The sequence below is a fragment of the Nyctibius grandis genome, chromosome 1, assembly GCF_013368605.1.
Source record: "Nyctibius grandis isolate bNycGra1 chromosome 1, bNycGra1.pri, whole genome shotgun sequence".
Classification (NCBI taxonomy): Eukaryota; Metazoa; Chordata; class Aves; order Nyctibiiformes; family Nyctibiidae; genus Nyctibius; species Nyctibius grandis.
Window position 1 is genome coordinate 8,994,879 of NC_090658.1, and position 14,958 is coordinate 9,009,836.

A 14,958-nucleotide genomic window follows, 5' to 3' on the forward strand; every position below is an offset into this window, starting at 1 on the left:
GAACGAATAGCGGGATTAAGGCTGCAGTAATCGGGGCCGGATTAACTCACTGGAAACCGGCTGCAATGCGAGCAGCTGCAAATGACCCCCAACCTGGGAGATGTGGAGAGGGAGGGGGGAAGCAACCGCCGCCCAGATGCTGCGCTGAGATTAGGGGGGAGGGAAAACCGAAATATATCATGCGCTGCTTTTGGGAAGGGCTGGGCTGGCTGGGATCCGGCAGCCCCTCCTCTTCCTCCTCCCTCCTCCTCTTCCTCTCCCTCGCAGCCTCGCTCTCCTCTCCCAGCCAGCTGCCTTCCGCGGAGGGGGCGAGAGGAGCGCAGAGCCCGCAGCCCCCCTCCCCCCCGCCGCCTCCCGTCCGGCGACAAGCGATGGGCGACATCCCCGGCCTCGTGAAAATCAGCGTCTCCCTCAAAATCCAGCCCAACGACGGGGCGGTGTATTTCAAGGTGGACGGGCAGCGCTTCGGCCAGAACCGCACCATCAAGCTGCTAACCGGGGCCAAGTACAAGATCGAGGTGGCCCTGCGGCCCGGCACCGTCCAGGCCACGTAAGTGCAGCCTCCCCCGGCCCTCCCTTCCCCGCTGCTTTATTTTTAGAGGTTTCGTATTTTTTTTCCTGGCAGGCTGACAGCACAGGGTTTCCGTGATTTCTCCCTTCCCACCCTTCTGCTTTGGTGGCCCTGTTTCTAGGTCCCTGGCCAGCTGTTTCCACTGCTCTGCCTGGCTGGCTTGGGAGAGAGACCACATTTCGGAGATGCTTCTTTCCCTCTCCCTCCCCACCTGCCCCCGGAGCTCTCTCAAGCCCAGCTCCTTTTCTCCCTCCTTCCCTGTGGTTTGCCCTGGAGGCAGAGGGAAGAGGCCCCTCCAGGCCTGCGTGTCTGGGATGGACCATGCCCGAGCCTTGTGCAGCATGGCAAAGCAAAGACTGGGACCAGGGAGGATGCAGGTGGCGAACATGTTCTGGGTGGGGAGACAGCCCTGGAGAAAGGATTCAATCACCTTCTCCCCAGCCACCCAAGATCAGATCCCTCCTGCCTTTCCTTTCTATGCCTTCCCTGGGTGACTGCAGAGCCCTGACATTTTTCAGGAGCCCCCGTGAGTCAGCAGCACATGCAAGTCTCCTAAAAATCCCTGAAGCATCTCCCAGTACAGAAGCTGCCAGCCCACATGCTGGCTCCAGGCTGCCAGGGAAGGGGACCTGCAGGGCTGCTCCTCTTTTAGGACATGAGGAAACAACCTCAAGTTGCACCAGGGGAGGTTTAGATTGGATATCAGGAAAAATTTCTTCACTGAAAGTGTTATCAAGCATTGGAACAGGCTGCCCAGGGAAGTGGTTGAGTCACCATCCCTGGAGGTATTTAAAAGATGAGCAGATGTGGTGCTTAGGGACATGGTTTAGTGGTGGACTTGGTAGTGTTAGGTTAATGGTTGGACTCAATGATCTTAAAGGTCCTTTCCAACCAAAACGATTCTATGATTCTATGAAAAGCTGGATCCTGTCTCTTTGCAGGACAATGGGCATCGGGGGCGTCAATGTCCCACTGGAAGAGAAATCAAGGGATGCACAGGTGGCCTCTTACACAGGGATCTACGACACAGAAGGGGTGCCCCCTACCAAGAGCGGGGAGAGACAGCCCATCCAGGTCAACATGCAGGTATGTGGCTCTCCAAGCCTGGCATGGGAAGACAAGGGAGGGAAGCAGGGGCTTGACTCCTAGAGAGGGAATTGTGGAGGTGAAATATTCCAGGGCAAAGTCTGATCACAGCTGCTGCACTCCCCTCTGCTTTGTGTCAGGAAGACCACTGGTCAGAGCATAGCTGGAAAAAAAAGTTGCTCAGGGACATGGTCTAGTGGGGGACTTGGCAGCGCTAGGTTAATGGTTGGACTCTATGATCTTAAAGGTCCTTTCCAACCAAAATGATTCTATGAAAACACAAGCCATGCTTTCCAAGAGGAAGCCAAGGGAGCAGCAAGGGCCAGGGAGTAGTAGGGGGATTTCTAGAGATTGGCACAGCCCTTTGGGGGTGCTGCAGGAAAAAGAAATAGGAGCTGAAGTTCTCACCTTTTCTGCAGGACATATTACAGACTTCAGGCAACTGGCTAAGAATCCAGTCCCAAGCCCTTGGCATACAGGGACCTTCCTTTTGCTGCACTGCCAGGTGTTTTGGAGCAGAGCATGTCCCAAGCACAAGGGGTGACTACTCTCCCCTTCCACCTGTCATCTGCAGGATGCCTGAGGACCTGCCAGAGGCTGAAAGCATGCATGACAACACACATACAACTCCATCCCTCAAAGGCTGTCTTCTCCCTTTCTTTCCCCATATGCTTCCATTATCACATTATCTCTGCATCTGCAAACCTAAGTTCTTATTCAAGTGGCTCCTCACCCCAACCTTAAAGAGAAGCTCCAAGGGCCAGAATCAGTATATGCCATGGCCCCAAAGTGAGATGACAAAAGCTCAAGCCCGTAAGGCAGCAGAGCTGACAGAAGACAGGAAGAGCAGCAGGCAGGTTTCCACAGCAATCTTTGGGTGGTGTGCTCAGGGTGCAGAGGGAGATTTGGTTTGGTTCCCCCCCCTCCCCTCCTGATTACAGTTGTGAGGGATTCCTGCTGTTTATTCTGTGCCTCCTGTACCAAAAAGGGGAAATGGGGCAGTAATCCATCTTCATCTGAAGCTCTCCTAAGGATCTATTTCAATTTATACAAGTTTAGGACCTTGCCAAGCCCACCAGATTTCAGCTTTTTCTCACATTTGCTCACTGCACTCAAGATTTCATCTTGATCTTTATCTTCACTATTTTTTTTTCTGGAATCATCATTTAGCATGCAATCCCCTTCTGAAGAAGAACTGTAACATCTCCATTTGGAGTTTCTAATAATTAGAGCATCCGTAACTTCATTTTGGAGACCCACATCACATTAACATTTACACTTCATAATCTTAGGTTAATAAGACTACCCTGAAGTATTTGTCCATGTTAATCACTCTTGAGCAACCTGGTCTAGGGAATATGTGTCCCTGCCGAAGGCAAGGGGTTCAGAACTAGATGATCTTTAAGGTCCCTTCCAACCCAAACCATTCCATGATTCCATACAGTCACCTCCTTTGAACACCCAGGAAAACCAAAACACTCAGGATGATTTCTCAACCAGCAGAACAGGGCTGCTGGATGCCACTGTTGAGTATTGCAGCTAGATTTCACAATGTCCTTATACCAAGAGGGGAAAGGGCAGCACTCTCAAAAATCCATCTGCTTTGACTAAGGCATCCCTATTTTGATAGCCACCTTTACCCTAATGTGTAGCACTGATGTGAACTCTGAAAATCTGGAAGTTTAATTTTTCTTACAGAAAAAAACAAGTCAAATCACAAATGAAGTAGATCCAAGAAATGCAAGGAGGGTCTGATTTTCAGACACAAGCTCTGAAATTGTTTATTGCAGCATCAGAATGAGTAGCCACAATATTTGTCTAAACAGTTGATTTTACAAATCAAATCCTGGTATATTAACCATGAAGCTAATAGGATTTTCAAGCATTACGCACATCCTCGACCCCTTTTAGGATCTGATCTTGATAGATAGGTTCTTCAGTACAGACTTGAATGTCCACAATTGATACTTTTAAGCACTAAATGTAGGCAACTCAACAGGGATTTACATGTTTAACTGATCATTTAGCTGCTTAGTTAGACAGAGCCATAACAGATTTAGGCAACCAGCCTCAGATACCTCAGTCTGAAAACTGCTTCTAATACCTACTTCCTGAATCTTCAAAACTGGGCTTGTCACATACAGCTTTAAATATTCCTATTTCCTTCAGCTATGAGGAACTTCAGCCTCCACTTCCTTTTCTAGAACAGGCAGGATCCTGATGCATCCTAGGGAGATATGGACGCTATTTAAGGCATAAAATCTGAACTCACATTAGAAATAGATTGTGAGGTCAGTCCTGCAGTTAAAAACTGGTCTGATACTGCCAGTCTAATGCCTGAAAGACAGAAGGTCCATAAGAATTTATTTCCCATCTGCTTTAAAACTTCAAACAAGTAATTCTTTGTGCTCCTACTTGAACTGGCTAGTAGACATCTGACCTGTTACAGCCACAGTTTATACATGTAAAACAACAATCGTGTTTCTGAATTTCAGAATCTGAGGATGTGTTTCTGTTACCTGAATGCTCATTTATGCTCACTATCCAGAAACTGCCAAACTGTCTAGCAAATGGCATAAACTAAGTTAGAAACCTCTCTTTGGGTCTCATTTTATTCTTGGTCAGACTAGACTAAGACTGAATAAAGAAGCTAGACCTCTATTGCCAGTAATAAATAGCCATCATATCATCCTAGCATGCTAATTCAGCGGGAGTGATTAAATAACTATTCATGCCTATAGCACTGGATGGCAGAGAATAGCAGGCAGGGAAATAGGCTTCTAAGCCTGACCTACAATGAGTAGGGCCATCCCTCCTCCCTGGGGAAGCCCCATATACAGGCCCAGTGGTGAAGCCAGGATTAAGCTGCAGAAGCCATGGGAATTCAGGGGAGCTCTGAGGATGCAGAATGCTCATTACGCCACAGAGCTGCTGCATCTGCTAAGTACTGGGCTAGGGGGGAGGCACATGGTAGTAGAAAAGCTCTGCAATTAATTCTTTCCTTCTGAAAATCCACAGCAGTCAAACCACTCAGGGCAGCTTAGCAAACTGGGTCATTGGAGGAAGATCAAATTTGTTTTCTTCCTTTTATCTTGTTGAAATTCAGATCCTCCATACACTAATGAAATTAAATGCTTCTCTTGTATCATATCACCTTCTACAAATGCTATAAGAAATACCTTTTCTTCCTCATTTTCCAGACTGGGGGTGGCTGATGCTCCTCTCTGACAATTTCTCTGTGTGGATTGTGCACAGTGAAATCTAATGTGCTTAACTTTTACTATCTTGCATTATGAGTGTATCAGGATTATTATCAGAGATGATTAATTTAAAAATCCTTAATTAAGGTTTTAGTTGCTGGGAGAGATAAAATAGCCTGTATATCTGATTCTCTTTATCAAAGGAAGTGGCAGAAATATTTCAGCTTGTCCTTTAAGGTAACACTTGCAACTGGAGCCAAATAAAAACCTTCCACTAACAGCACACAGCAATTCCTGCTGTTGTCAAGGCTAAATTTAAGTTACCACAGCAGGCTGGGGGAAGGTTAAAGCAATGTCCATTATGCAGCAGCAGCTTACAAACCACATCTTGAATTAAAAAAACCACCCAAACATGTCCTTCTGAGAAAACCTGTATACAGAAGGCTCTGCCTGCAACTCAGGAAGAGTTGCTGTGTAAAAGGGCTTTCATACTGACTTTGCAAATGTGATTATAATAGGCAGATGATCAAAGGTCAGCTCCCAGGCACATGATGGGAATGGAAAATAGTCAAATGAAGAAGCTGTCATTAAAGTGAGTGACGGAAATATTTAAAAGGAAAAAAATGTTGAAGAACAGAGTGTCATTCAGTAGCACTGAATCCACTATCTAGTATCTTCTAACAACATCAGCACAACCAACAAACCATACTCCTGGGACCAACAACGTGTCTAGGCTTCACACACACACTTTGGACTCTGCAAGGTCTCAAGGCACAGGAACTCAAATTTTACACCACCATCATAACTGAAGTAACGACCTACCCTTGTTGATCCTCATTCATATGTTTTTTTCTGATATTGCAAGGGTATCTAGTAATGGCTTCAAAGAAGTGAGAGATTTTGTTTTGCAGAACTTAGTATAGCCATAGTCTCATTCACTTCAAAGTTGCAAGCACAATCAGACAACTTGCAGTCAATGTCTCACTACCCTTTCACTGTATTAGACACTTATCTGCTCACATGTGCTGATTATCTCCTCCCCAGCCTCTATTACTCATATCTAAGTTTGAAAAGCTGCAGTATCACAGTACAACCAGAAATTAGAGAAACACACAAAGCAGAACTTCTTTGGCTTAAGTTTCATGTAAAATGTGGAACAGAATCCCAGGGAAGGAGTAAGTGGTCTAATAGCAGCATGTCTCAATCAAGACACTGCAAACACAAGGCTACAAAATACAGGGACATAAAATATTTCAGATTGAGCAAAAGAAGGAATCTTCCCAGTCTTAACTGCAGCCTCTAGGTATGGTATAAAGGTGAAGTGATGGCCTGTATCACTACAGATCACTGCTATGTGGTATGTATATACTATCCACTTTGAGGTCATCATGCCAACTACTGCTGTGTCATCTTAAGAAGAATTATAGATTTGGTTTGTGCTGTTAGTAACATTTAACCATATGGGAACTTGAACATTTTTACTCCCTTACCTTTCGCAGATATAAGTGCAAGAGGATGGCACATGGAGAATCTGATCCTTCATGTTTTATGTATGCCTAAGCATAAAAGACTTCATGACTGCTAGAGCAGGCTTTACAGATCTTTGATTTATTGACTTGAGGAACAATAACCCTTATATCAGCTGGTTTACGTTCTGCAGCTTTTTAAGAGTGTTGCTTCTCATTAATAGAGAGAAACCAACAAAATAATCGGCTCACTAACACTGATATTCCCTCTTCCTCGCAGTTTAACGACATTGGCGTTTTTGAAACAGTCTGGCAAGTCAAATTCTACAACTACCACAAACGGGATCATTGCCAATGGGGAAACAGTTTTGGTTGTATTGAGTACGAATGCAAACCAAACGAAACACGCAGTCTTATGTGGATCAATAAAGAGACCTTCCACTGAAGAGATGTGAAGCCAACACTGCTGGACAATCTCTCTAAAGAAAAATCTACCTTTTTAAACCAGCAAGAAGCCTTAACAAAGGCATACTGTAACATTGCTTTGCTCCATAAGGTTCCAACAACCGTGTTGTATATACAGGTGGTGCCACTAAAATCTTTGCCTATTACTGTATTTTACGTTTACCATGGCATCTGCAACATTCTTTATCTGTCACCCTGAGAATACTGTAAAGTTCGTGGTAAAGAATATTTGATAGCTGGGTAGAAAGTCATACCATTGTAATACTGTCATAAGCATTCGGATTATGCCCACTGAACTGTTCCACTAGATGTAACAACTTTTGTGAAGTGTTTTGCTTTATTGCTTAGAAGTTGGATGCAACATCATATCAGTAATTTCTGTATTTGTACTTGCGTTTGCTCCTCAACTGGTGTGCTCCTTCAAGCATTTTGTCATACATGTCATCCCAGTGGACAGCAGAAAGTGCAAATTATGGGTATTTGTAGGTTTAGCTAAATGGCAGCTACTGCACTGTTGATGTTGTGCTTTCATACCAGGGGATTTGGAAACTCAATCTCCTTTTTGTTAAGTGCTGTAAGATATTCTGTGAAGTTTGCTGATTTACCAAATCTCCCAAAATAGGATCCTTTGTTGTTAAGTTTCCCAGTCTCTGATATAGCTTTAGGAAACAGTATAAAATGCGCTAACCTGAATGAAGGAAAAGCAATAAATCAGTTGTGGTATCAAAGACATCTAACAACATGGCTAATATTATCTTAAGATCATATAGTATTCTTGAAAGACATAGAAGCCGTACCTAATTTAGTTCTCAGAGTAAGAGTTCTGATAGCAATCTCCATTTTTGTTTCAATGACACATTGCTCAAATCAGTGAAATCCTACAAATCAAGTTTTTCTAGCCTGAGCACTATATTATTGTGGGATTAGCGGGATTTCTGACCAACAAAACACTCAGCAATGTAAAGAGGGCAGATCCCAGAGCATGTTTATACATGCATTGCACTCTTTCAAATAAAGTTAAGCATGTAAGCATTTGCATGGTTATGGTTAAAGGTGCTACATAAACACTAGACCAGTGTTTAACACATACAGACAACAAAAAAAACCCCAAACATATCTTTTCTCTCAATAAATAAAGCAGGGAAAAAACTATGCTGCCCCATCTCCAACCTGGGCTGAAGTAGCTGTCAGTTCTTGCATATCTGTTATTCCCTTTGTGAATAATTTGTAAATTGTGTATGTAAATGGTAACCATGACTTTTGACCTTTGTAATAAAGGACTTAAACAATTTCTTCTCTAGTATGACCATCTAAATGAGTTGAAAATACGGTATCAAAAAAGGCAGTGGTTTTAGAAAGTCAGACAGCAGAGGGTATGTAGCCAGGGCTTTCTGAGAAACCAGTCCAAAGTACCTCATGTTCTTTACCCAAAGCTACTGTTTCTAGGAAATACAGATCCAATGTGCTAGAATGCAGACAGTTAACGTGACAACACTCAGTAGAGCTTATTGGTAAAATTCAACTGCATTTTGTTGCAGTAACATAGTGTGGAAAGTAGAGATTTAGGACAGTGAAATACCAAAGAAATATTTTCTTCCATTGAATTACTAATCAAAAAGCTTGACTGTTTGCAGATTTCTGCAGACAAAAGAACGTGACAGTAGGACAGATGTAATATACCACAGGAACAGTGAGCTAGCCAGCTGCATCTCTACTCAGAAGCAATATTACAGAGGCAAATTTCACTGCGATTAAACTCTAGCAATAATCTTCTGTGTCAACTTCTTCCTAAGCTCTTCCTAGATTACAGAAAGAATTCTTCAAAATTAAGAAACTAAACTAAGCAAATTCAAATGAAATCTGTATTTCAGACAGAAGTGTTATTGACAGCGCTTCAGCAGAAACGTCCAGGCAACAGGCTTCAATGATAGCAAACTTCCAGCTGTCAATCGGTTCCATCTCGGCACTGCTAGAACATTTTCTTCTGCAACAACTGGCATACTTTGGATTCATAAATCAACAGAGAAACTTCTGTCCTAGCAAAATTAAAATGCGTAAGACAAGCCTTCACTTTGATTTCAGCTTCTATGAAATCCTTAGCCCACAATGTCCTAGCCCTCCAGCATTTAAGAAATGTTACAATGAATAAATCCAGCCTATCCTGGCACAGGAGAGCTATTATTCTCAGGTAGCTGGAAGCACACCTTTCCCAAGGTAAGGACTCATGTTCATATTAATGCCAAATAGGGCAGCAATTTTCTCATGTCTTAGCAAGCCCTGTAGGAATTCAGCCGAAATTCAGTTCAGAGTGTGGTCAAGAAAAGAGCCTGCAGATGGAGTGAGTTGCTTTTAAAAGGGAGGAGAGAACAGCCAGACCAACTGTGCCTTGCAGGCTGATACTGAACATTGCTGCCCAGGACCATAGCACCCTTTCATAGACAGTGGCAGCGATAAAAAGGATGAGGACTGGTTAACAGCTTATCATGGGGAAGGTGTAAATGGCATTTATGAGCAGCTATTATATCCTTCTCCCCTATATGAGGTTTAAGCATACAGAAATATGGCTTGATGGCCTTGCTTTATTCCTAAATAGATTATTCACATGGTGTTTCTTCAGTATCCATACCACCATGGACAACAGCTCTGATACTCTGTGTATGTAAAGCAAAATAGTCCCATCGACTTCCCCTTGCTCAACAAGCACTTTGCTAACTCAGCAAACATTTGCTCCTAGTAAAGGAGACCCAAGACTTTAGCAGTTCTCTGAAAGTAATGCTTTGAATTTCTTTCATCCAGGACAATATTGGTAAATATTCATGAAGCTTGAGTCACTAAAAAACTTTTGCTGTAACAGTTTGATGCATTATTCAATCAGCAGCATTTAATCTCCAGACAAGTTTGTGTTTTACACACCTTTTTCTAATTAGCATTTCTATTTTTGTTCAGAACAGGACATAATACAGTAAACTTAAACATATATCTATTTTTATCCATTACAATGTCAGAAAATGCTGACAATGTGTCAATTCAGTTGAAACCACAAAGCACTCTTATCTGAAGGTTTTATACATGAGAGACTTCAAGATTTTTCTCATGAATTGTCCAGCTTTTGTTTTCATAAGAGATTGAAACAAATCCACTGAATCTTTCAGAGTCACTTTTTCATCTATATTTAGGTAGCAGTTAGCACTTTCAGACTGCTGAGTAAAAGGATCCAAAAGCAAGTTATGAGTCATGATTATTACAGTTGTGATCCTGCATAGGGCTTGTATTAGATCATTAGAGTTTGCACAAGTCTTTGTGTTTAGCGCAGCTACTACAGGCTTTGGTATCTCCTACCATCTGCCTGTATCTGAAAAAGAAATAATACTGCTAAAGTCTCCAAGCCCTACTAACGCAAGTTAAGGAGGTTTCACTGGCTTCAGCTGAGGCTCTGTCCATTTGTTTGCAGATGCAGAGTGACCCTTAGTGATTCCAGACTAGCAGAGTATCAGAAAACTTTATTACATTCTTCCTATAAAAGATATAAAAGGAACTTCTGTACAATGAACTGTAAGTTTTGTAACACAAGGCTTTTATGTGCCAGCAGAGTCTGGCTTCCATTTGGTTAAGAGCACCTGCCTCACTTGCTATGTAAAATTTTGATGCATGTGCTATGTTGAAAAGTTCTATTCTTCTAGAGTCTCCTTGTAAAGCTTTGGTTAAATAAGGACGTGGCACGTTGTAAATGCTAACCTCTTTCTGAGATCTGAAACAAGTGCTGTGGCTTTCAGAATTCAAAGCATTGAGCATTGCCTTAATAGCTGTGTCACCCCTGAAGCACAAAGCAGTAGTATAATGAGTCTTACAACATTCATGTTTTCCCTTAGCTCTACAAAGCTCACAAGCAATAATTGGAAAGTCCCCTTAGTGCAGCTAATCCAGATCTTTGGCTAGGAGAGACAGGCACTCCGGCCCACAGGCCTTCCCTGCTGTGTGCTTGGCAGCTTTCGCCAGCATTCCTTGGACTGCTTCCTTTTCCCCTCTCCCCGAGACCAGGATTTAAGGCTTCAAATCCCTGTGAGCCCTGGCTTTCAGCCTTAGGAAGACAAGGCTGCATCAACCCAGTAAAAGCCAAACCAGTCCCCTCTGCATCATTTTCTCTGATCCTACCTCAAAATTGTTGATTATTTCTCTTATTAGTCAACACAGCTTAGTTCTGTGCACTCAGGAACGATGATCTCATGACTGACCTTCTCTATTACATATAACCTTCCCTGCCTCTTCCTGCAGAAGAAATTCACAGGGATTCCAACTGTATCCTAACTATAAATAAGCTACCAAGAAAATAAAGAAGTGAAGTTGGACTACAGAAAGCACTGCTGATGGTCAGTGGTAGAGGTCCTGCAGCATCTGCCATTACAGTGCTGGAGAACTCAGACAACTACATAGTTTCCACGGTGCTCTAACACCCACCGAATTTCTCTGTATAATAAGATACACACAAGTGAAGAATCATAAGCTTTTGTGAGTTCTCCCACTGCAGTCACTGGAGTCTGTAATCTTCTGACCTGCAGTGAGTTGCACCACTCAGGTATGAGTGCAGAGATACAAATAGATCTCCATCAGAGACAAAGCTTAAAAGCAATGACAGCTTTTCCATCAGTGTTGATGCCAAAAATCTTAAAATTAAAAAATAATTCATAACAGCACATCTACATTGACTAAGTGCAAGGCTTTGGTATGCTGGCTTTCCTCATTTGGACAAACTTGAGGCTCAGTCCTGCCATACAGAAGTGCTTCATATGCTATCCATAATGCCTTTGTTTCCCCTCCCTCAGAGAACAGACACTCCTACTCCCTTTATCCCAAATAGCAATGAAAAGCCTGGTATCTCATCCATTAACTTCTGCAGCCTTCAAACAATCCTGAGAGAAGCAATAATAAACTATCAGTTGATGATAATGAAGGCAGCACAGGCAAGAACCATACAACTGTGCTGGAGGTAAGATTGACCTTCTGCCCATTCTCAGCATGGTAACTGCAAGGGTAGGTGCCATCCTGCCGTTACAGGAGTGACTGTGATAACGTCGCCAGCAATATCTACTTTAAGCTACAGTGTATGTGTACAGGGACCAAATGTTCTCAGAAGCTTGAACTGAATCATAAGTTTAATGTGAAGCCCAGAGGGCTTTGTCTGCAGAGAAGTGGCAGTAGCATGCAATAATATCACAACATATACTGTTTTCTGACTATGATGGCACTCTCCCACTCAGTCTAAGTTGCTATGCCAACAGATCCACCTAAGGTACTTCCACGTTTCAGACTTATTGTAGAGAACAAGCCCTGGCCAATTCTATGTATAGAATGTGTAGTCTAAAGTTGGTGCTTTTTTGTTTTGGTTTGTGGGGGTTTTTTTGTTTTTAATTAACTGTATTATTTTTTACTGGCTTCAGAGACATCTCTGCCTAAATACTACACTACAGGCAAGCTGAGCAAATGCAAGAAATACCACTGTGTGAAAAATATAAGTGCAGTCATCCCTGTTCTGTATGGAAACTACATGACTGCACTCCAAAGATTTAAAAGCATTAAAACAAAACAAAAAAAAAAAATAAAAGAGGCTTCATAAATCTTTCAGTTCTGTCTCAGGCTGAGCACTGTTCAAGAGGCTTGCAACATTTTGTCTATCAGAACAAGGCAACAGAGATATATAAACATGTTGATCATCTAATTTTCACATGCACAATGCTTACACTGAACTTTGCTACCCTTGAGCTGGATGGTTAAGAAACCAAGAAAAGGTGCCAAATGCGCTCCTGGTACAAAGTCCCACCAGAATGTATAGAGTTCAGGGAGAAATTTGCCCCAATATGCTAAAACGTGGATTAACTGCCCTTGCTTAAAACAGAACTGTAAGAATTTAGACCTAACCATTTTAATACAAATTAAGTATAACTCACTGAGGAAATACTTCCAGGGAGGTTGTTTTAAATACAGTGAAAAGATTTACTCTACAGATCATTTGATCTTAGAAAAATATTTCTTTTTCTCTAGGGGTCAAGAACTAACATTCTGTGCTTGCATACAGGTACAGAATCAGTTACATAATTAGCTAGCAGAGCTGAAAAATTTCTTGCAGCTTTTTTTCTGTTTCTAAAATAAAACCAGCTATCAATTCTTACTTCCTTCTGCCTCAGCACTGCAATGCCAGCAGCAGCAGCCCTGAAGCACAAATGAGCAAGCAAAGAAGAAATGCTGCCATAAACTTAGCTTCAGGACTGAGATATGATTCCAAACAGCACAGGAAAGGGAGATTATTAGCTACCTCGTCAGTCCTCCTACAGCCTTTATTGTTGGAGAGCCATGACTAGGACAGGTAAGTACATGTTTTTTTCCATGTACTCCATTCTACAAATCCATGAGTGACCATGCCTTATCTGAGACACCGTTTCTGCCCAGATATCTAAAGGGAAAACAGTGGAGGGGCATGAGCTTGGAGTCATGGTACTATAGAAACAGTGAGAACGACAGGAGAATCTCAGAGCATGTTCATAGACACTGAGCTTTTGACCCACAGGCAGCGGGGGAAGCAGTCACTAGGAGTCTTCATATGAAAATATAACAATAGGAGAGAACACCAAAAAAATTCTTTCGGTCATCTCCATCTCAGTCACCTCTAATACTCCTTCCAGGCTCTGCTAGAAAGACTGCTCCTAACCTCAAAAATCTCCTACAGAACTTCCTATGGTTTTTACTGATAAGTAGCTTTAAGCTTCTGGTTCGCTAAGCTCAGTGTCAGTACTTTTCTACAGATTTCATACCAATCTCAAAACTTTTCAGATCTCACTACAGCACTCTGCAGGCAGTCAGCAGTTGCTAGTGAATACTGTCATAGCTTACCTACGATCCCCTAAAGTCCCATCTCATCTTTCATCTGTCATGGAGAGACAGAAAAGGCTTTCTCTTCTCTCACCATTTGGTTTTTCAATCTATTACTCATTTGCCTTGAAGGCTCTGTAATAAGTAGTTATTTAGAAAACTTCTAAGGTCCCCAGTCATTCAGTAACTTTTAATGTAATCGTCCAAAGTGGTGGATGAAGCAGCACTATGTTCCCTATTATGGGATGGGCAAGGGAGCCCTTATACATCCTACACAGAGGGCAGACTGAGTACATCAATACCCTGTGGAGCAGCACCACTCAGAGATACTAGGAAGTATCTCTGAGCAGAAGCTGGCACAGCTCGGCCAGGCAGCATTCATTGCTCTGATTTTGTGTCACTTCCTGCTCCGGTTCAAAGTAGCACCACTGCAGTCTTTGAGCTGCATTCTTGTGAGGCACAGCTACAACAAAAAAGAACAAGTGGCTAAGGGAATCAGAGAGCACTTCTTAGTGCCAAGGTCAGGGTACATGTTCTGACTGAACCCAAATTCAACATCAGGATAAAATGTGGACATGGAGCAACCTCCTTCCTCTGACTGCTGCATCCTATTTTCCCACAGAAACAAAACCTTGGTGAACAGTCCAGGTGTAAGGGAACAGTCCCCCAGGTGTGATGGACTTGATATATTCTTACAGGGAAGCCTTGATAGACACAGTGTTAACCTGTATCACACCATGGCCAGGCTAGTCTCTTAGCAACTGTCTCACCCATCTTTATTTTAATCAAAATACCAAAATCTAGACATTAACCAGGTTACCATCACAGCCTTTTTACCTGCTCTGCCACTACCAACTCTCTTGAAGAGCAGACTATGAAGAGGATAACTTTGTACTGGGAGAAGAGGCACAGACTCTTCCTGTTTAGCACACACTACCTGTTTCCACTTCTCTGGCTCCAAAGAAATCTAAACTGTTTAGCAGTCCACCTTCTGACAAATAATTCATGCAAGCTACACTTCACTGAAAAGTCAAGAAACTGGAATCCTAAAATCCAAAGTGATTATTTCTGCAGAAGGCATCATTTTTACATTGTTCTCTCCACAGAAAGGACATGTTTTCTCTGTTAAGACAGTGTAAGGTAGCCCAGGAAAACTCACAGACAAATTCCACCATCACTGTTCCCATTTGCGCGTTCTAATGACTGTATTAATTTTCTTTTTAGTTTTCAGATTCTTCATTTCTGCATCGTACAAATCTTGATGTAAGCTAGCAATTTGTGTGGACAAACAATGCAATTACTTAAATAG

The 14,958-nt window shown here is 42.6% G+C and overlaps 1 protein-coding gene across 1 annotated transcript; it reads left to right on the forward strand.

Moving 5' to 3' along the window:
• The first annotated feature begins 371 nt into the window (after positions 1-371).
• CNRIP1 (cannabinoid receptor interacting protein 1) lies at positions 372-6,768 on the forward strand. Its single transcript, XM_068414133.1, has 3 exons — positions 372-550; positions 1,513-1,657; positions 6,604-6,768. Exons 1-3 carry the CDS (start codon positions 372-374, stop codon positions 6,766-6,768), a joined length of 489 nt encoding a protein of 162 aa, XP_068270234.1.
• The last annotated feature ends 8,190 nt before the right edge of the window (positions 6,769-14,958 follow it).

Coding starts and splice junctions, on each gene's coding strand:
- CNRIP1 (XM_068414133.1), top strand. CDS start 372: ATGGGCGACATCCCCGGCCTCGTGAAAATCAGCGTCTCCCTCAAAATC. Junction 551..1,512: donor CCCGGCACCGTCCAGGCCAC/GTAAGTGCAGCC, acceptor GTCTCTTTGCAG/GACAATGGGCATCGGGGGCG. Junction 1,658..6,603: donor CCATCCAGGTCAACATGCAG/GTATGTGGCTCT, acceptor TCTTCCTCGCAG/TTTAACGACATTGGCGTTTT.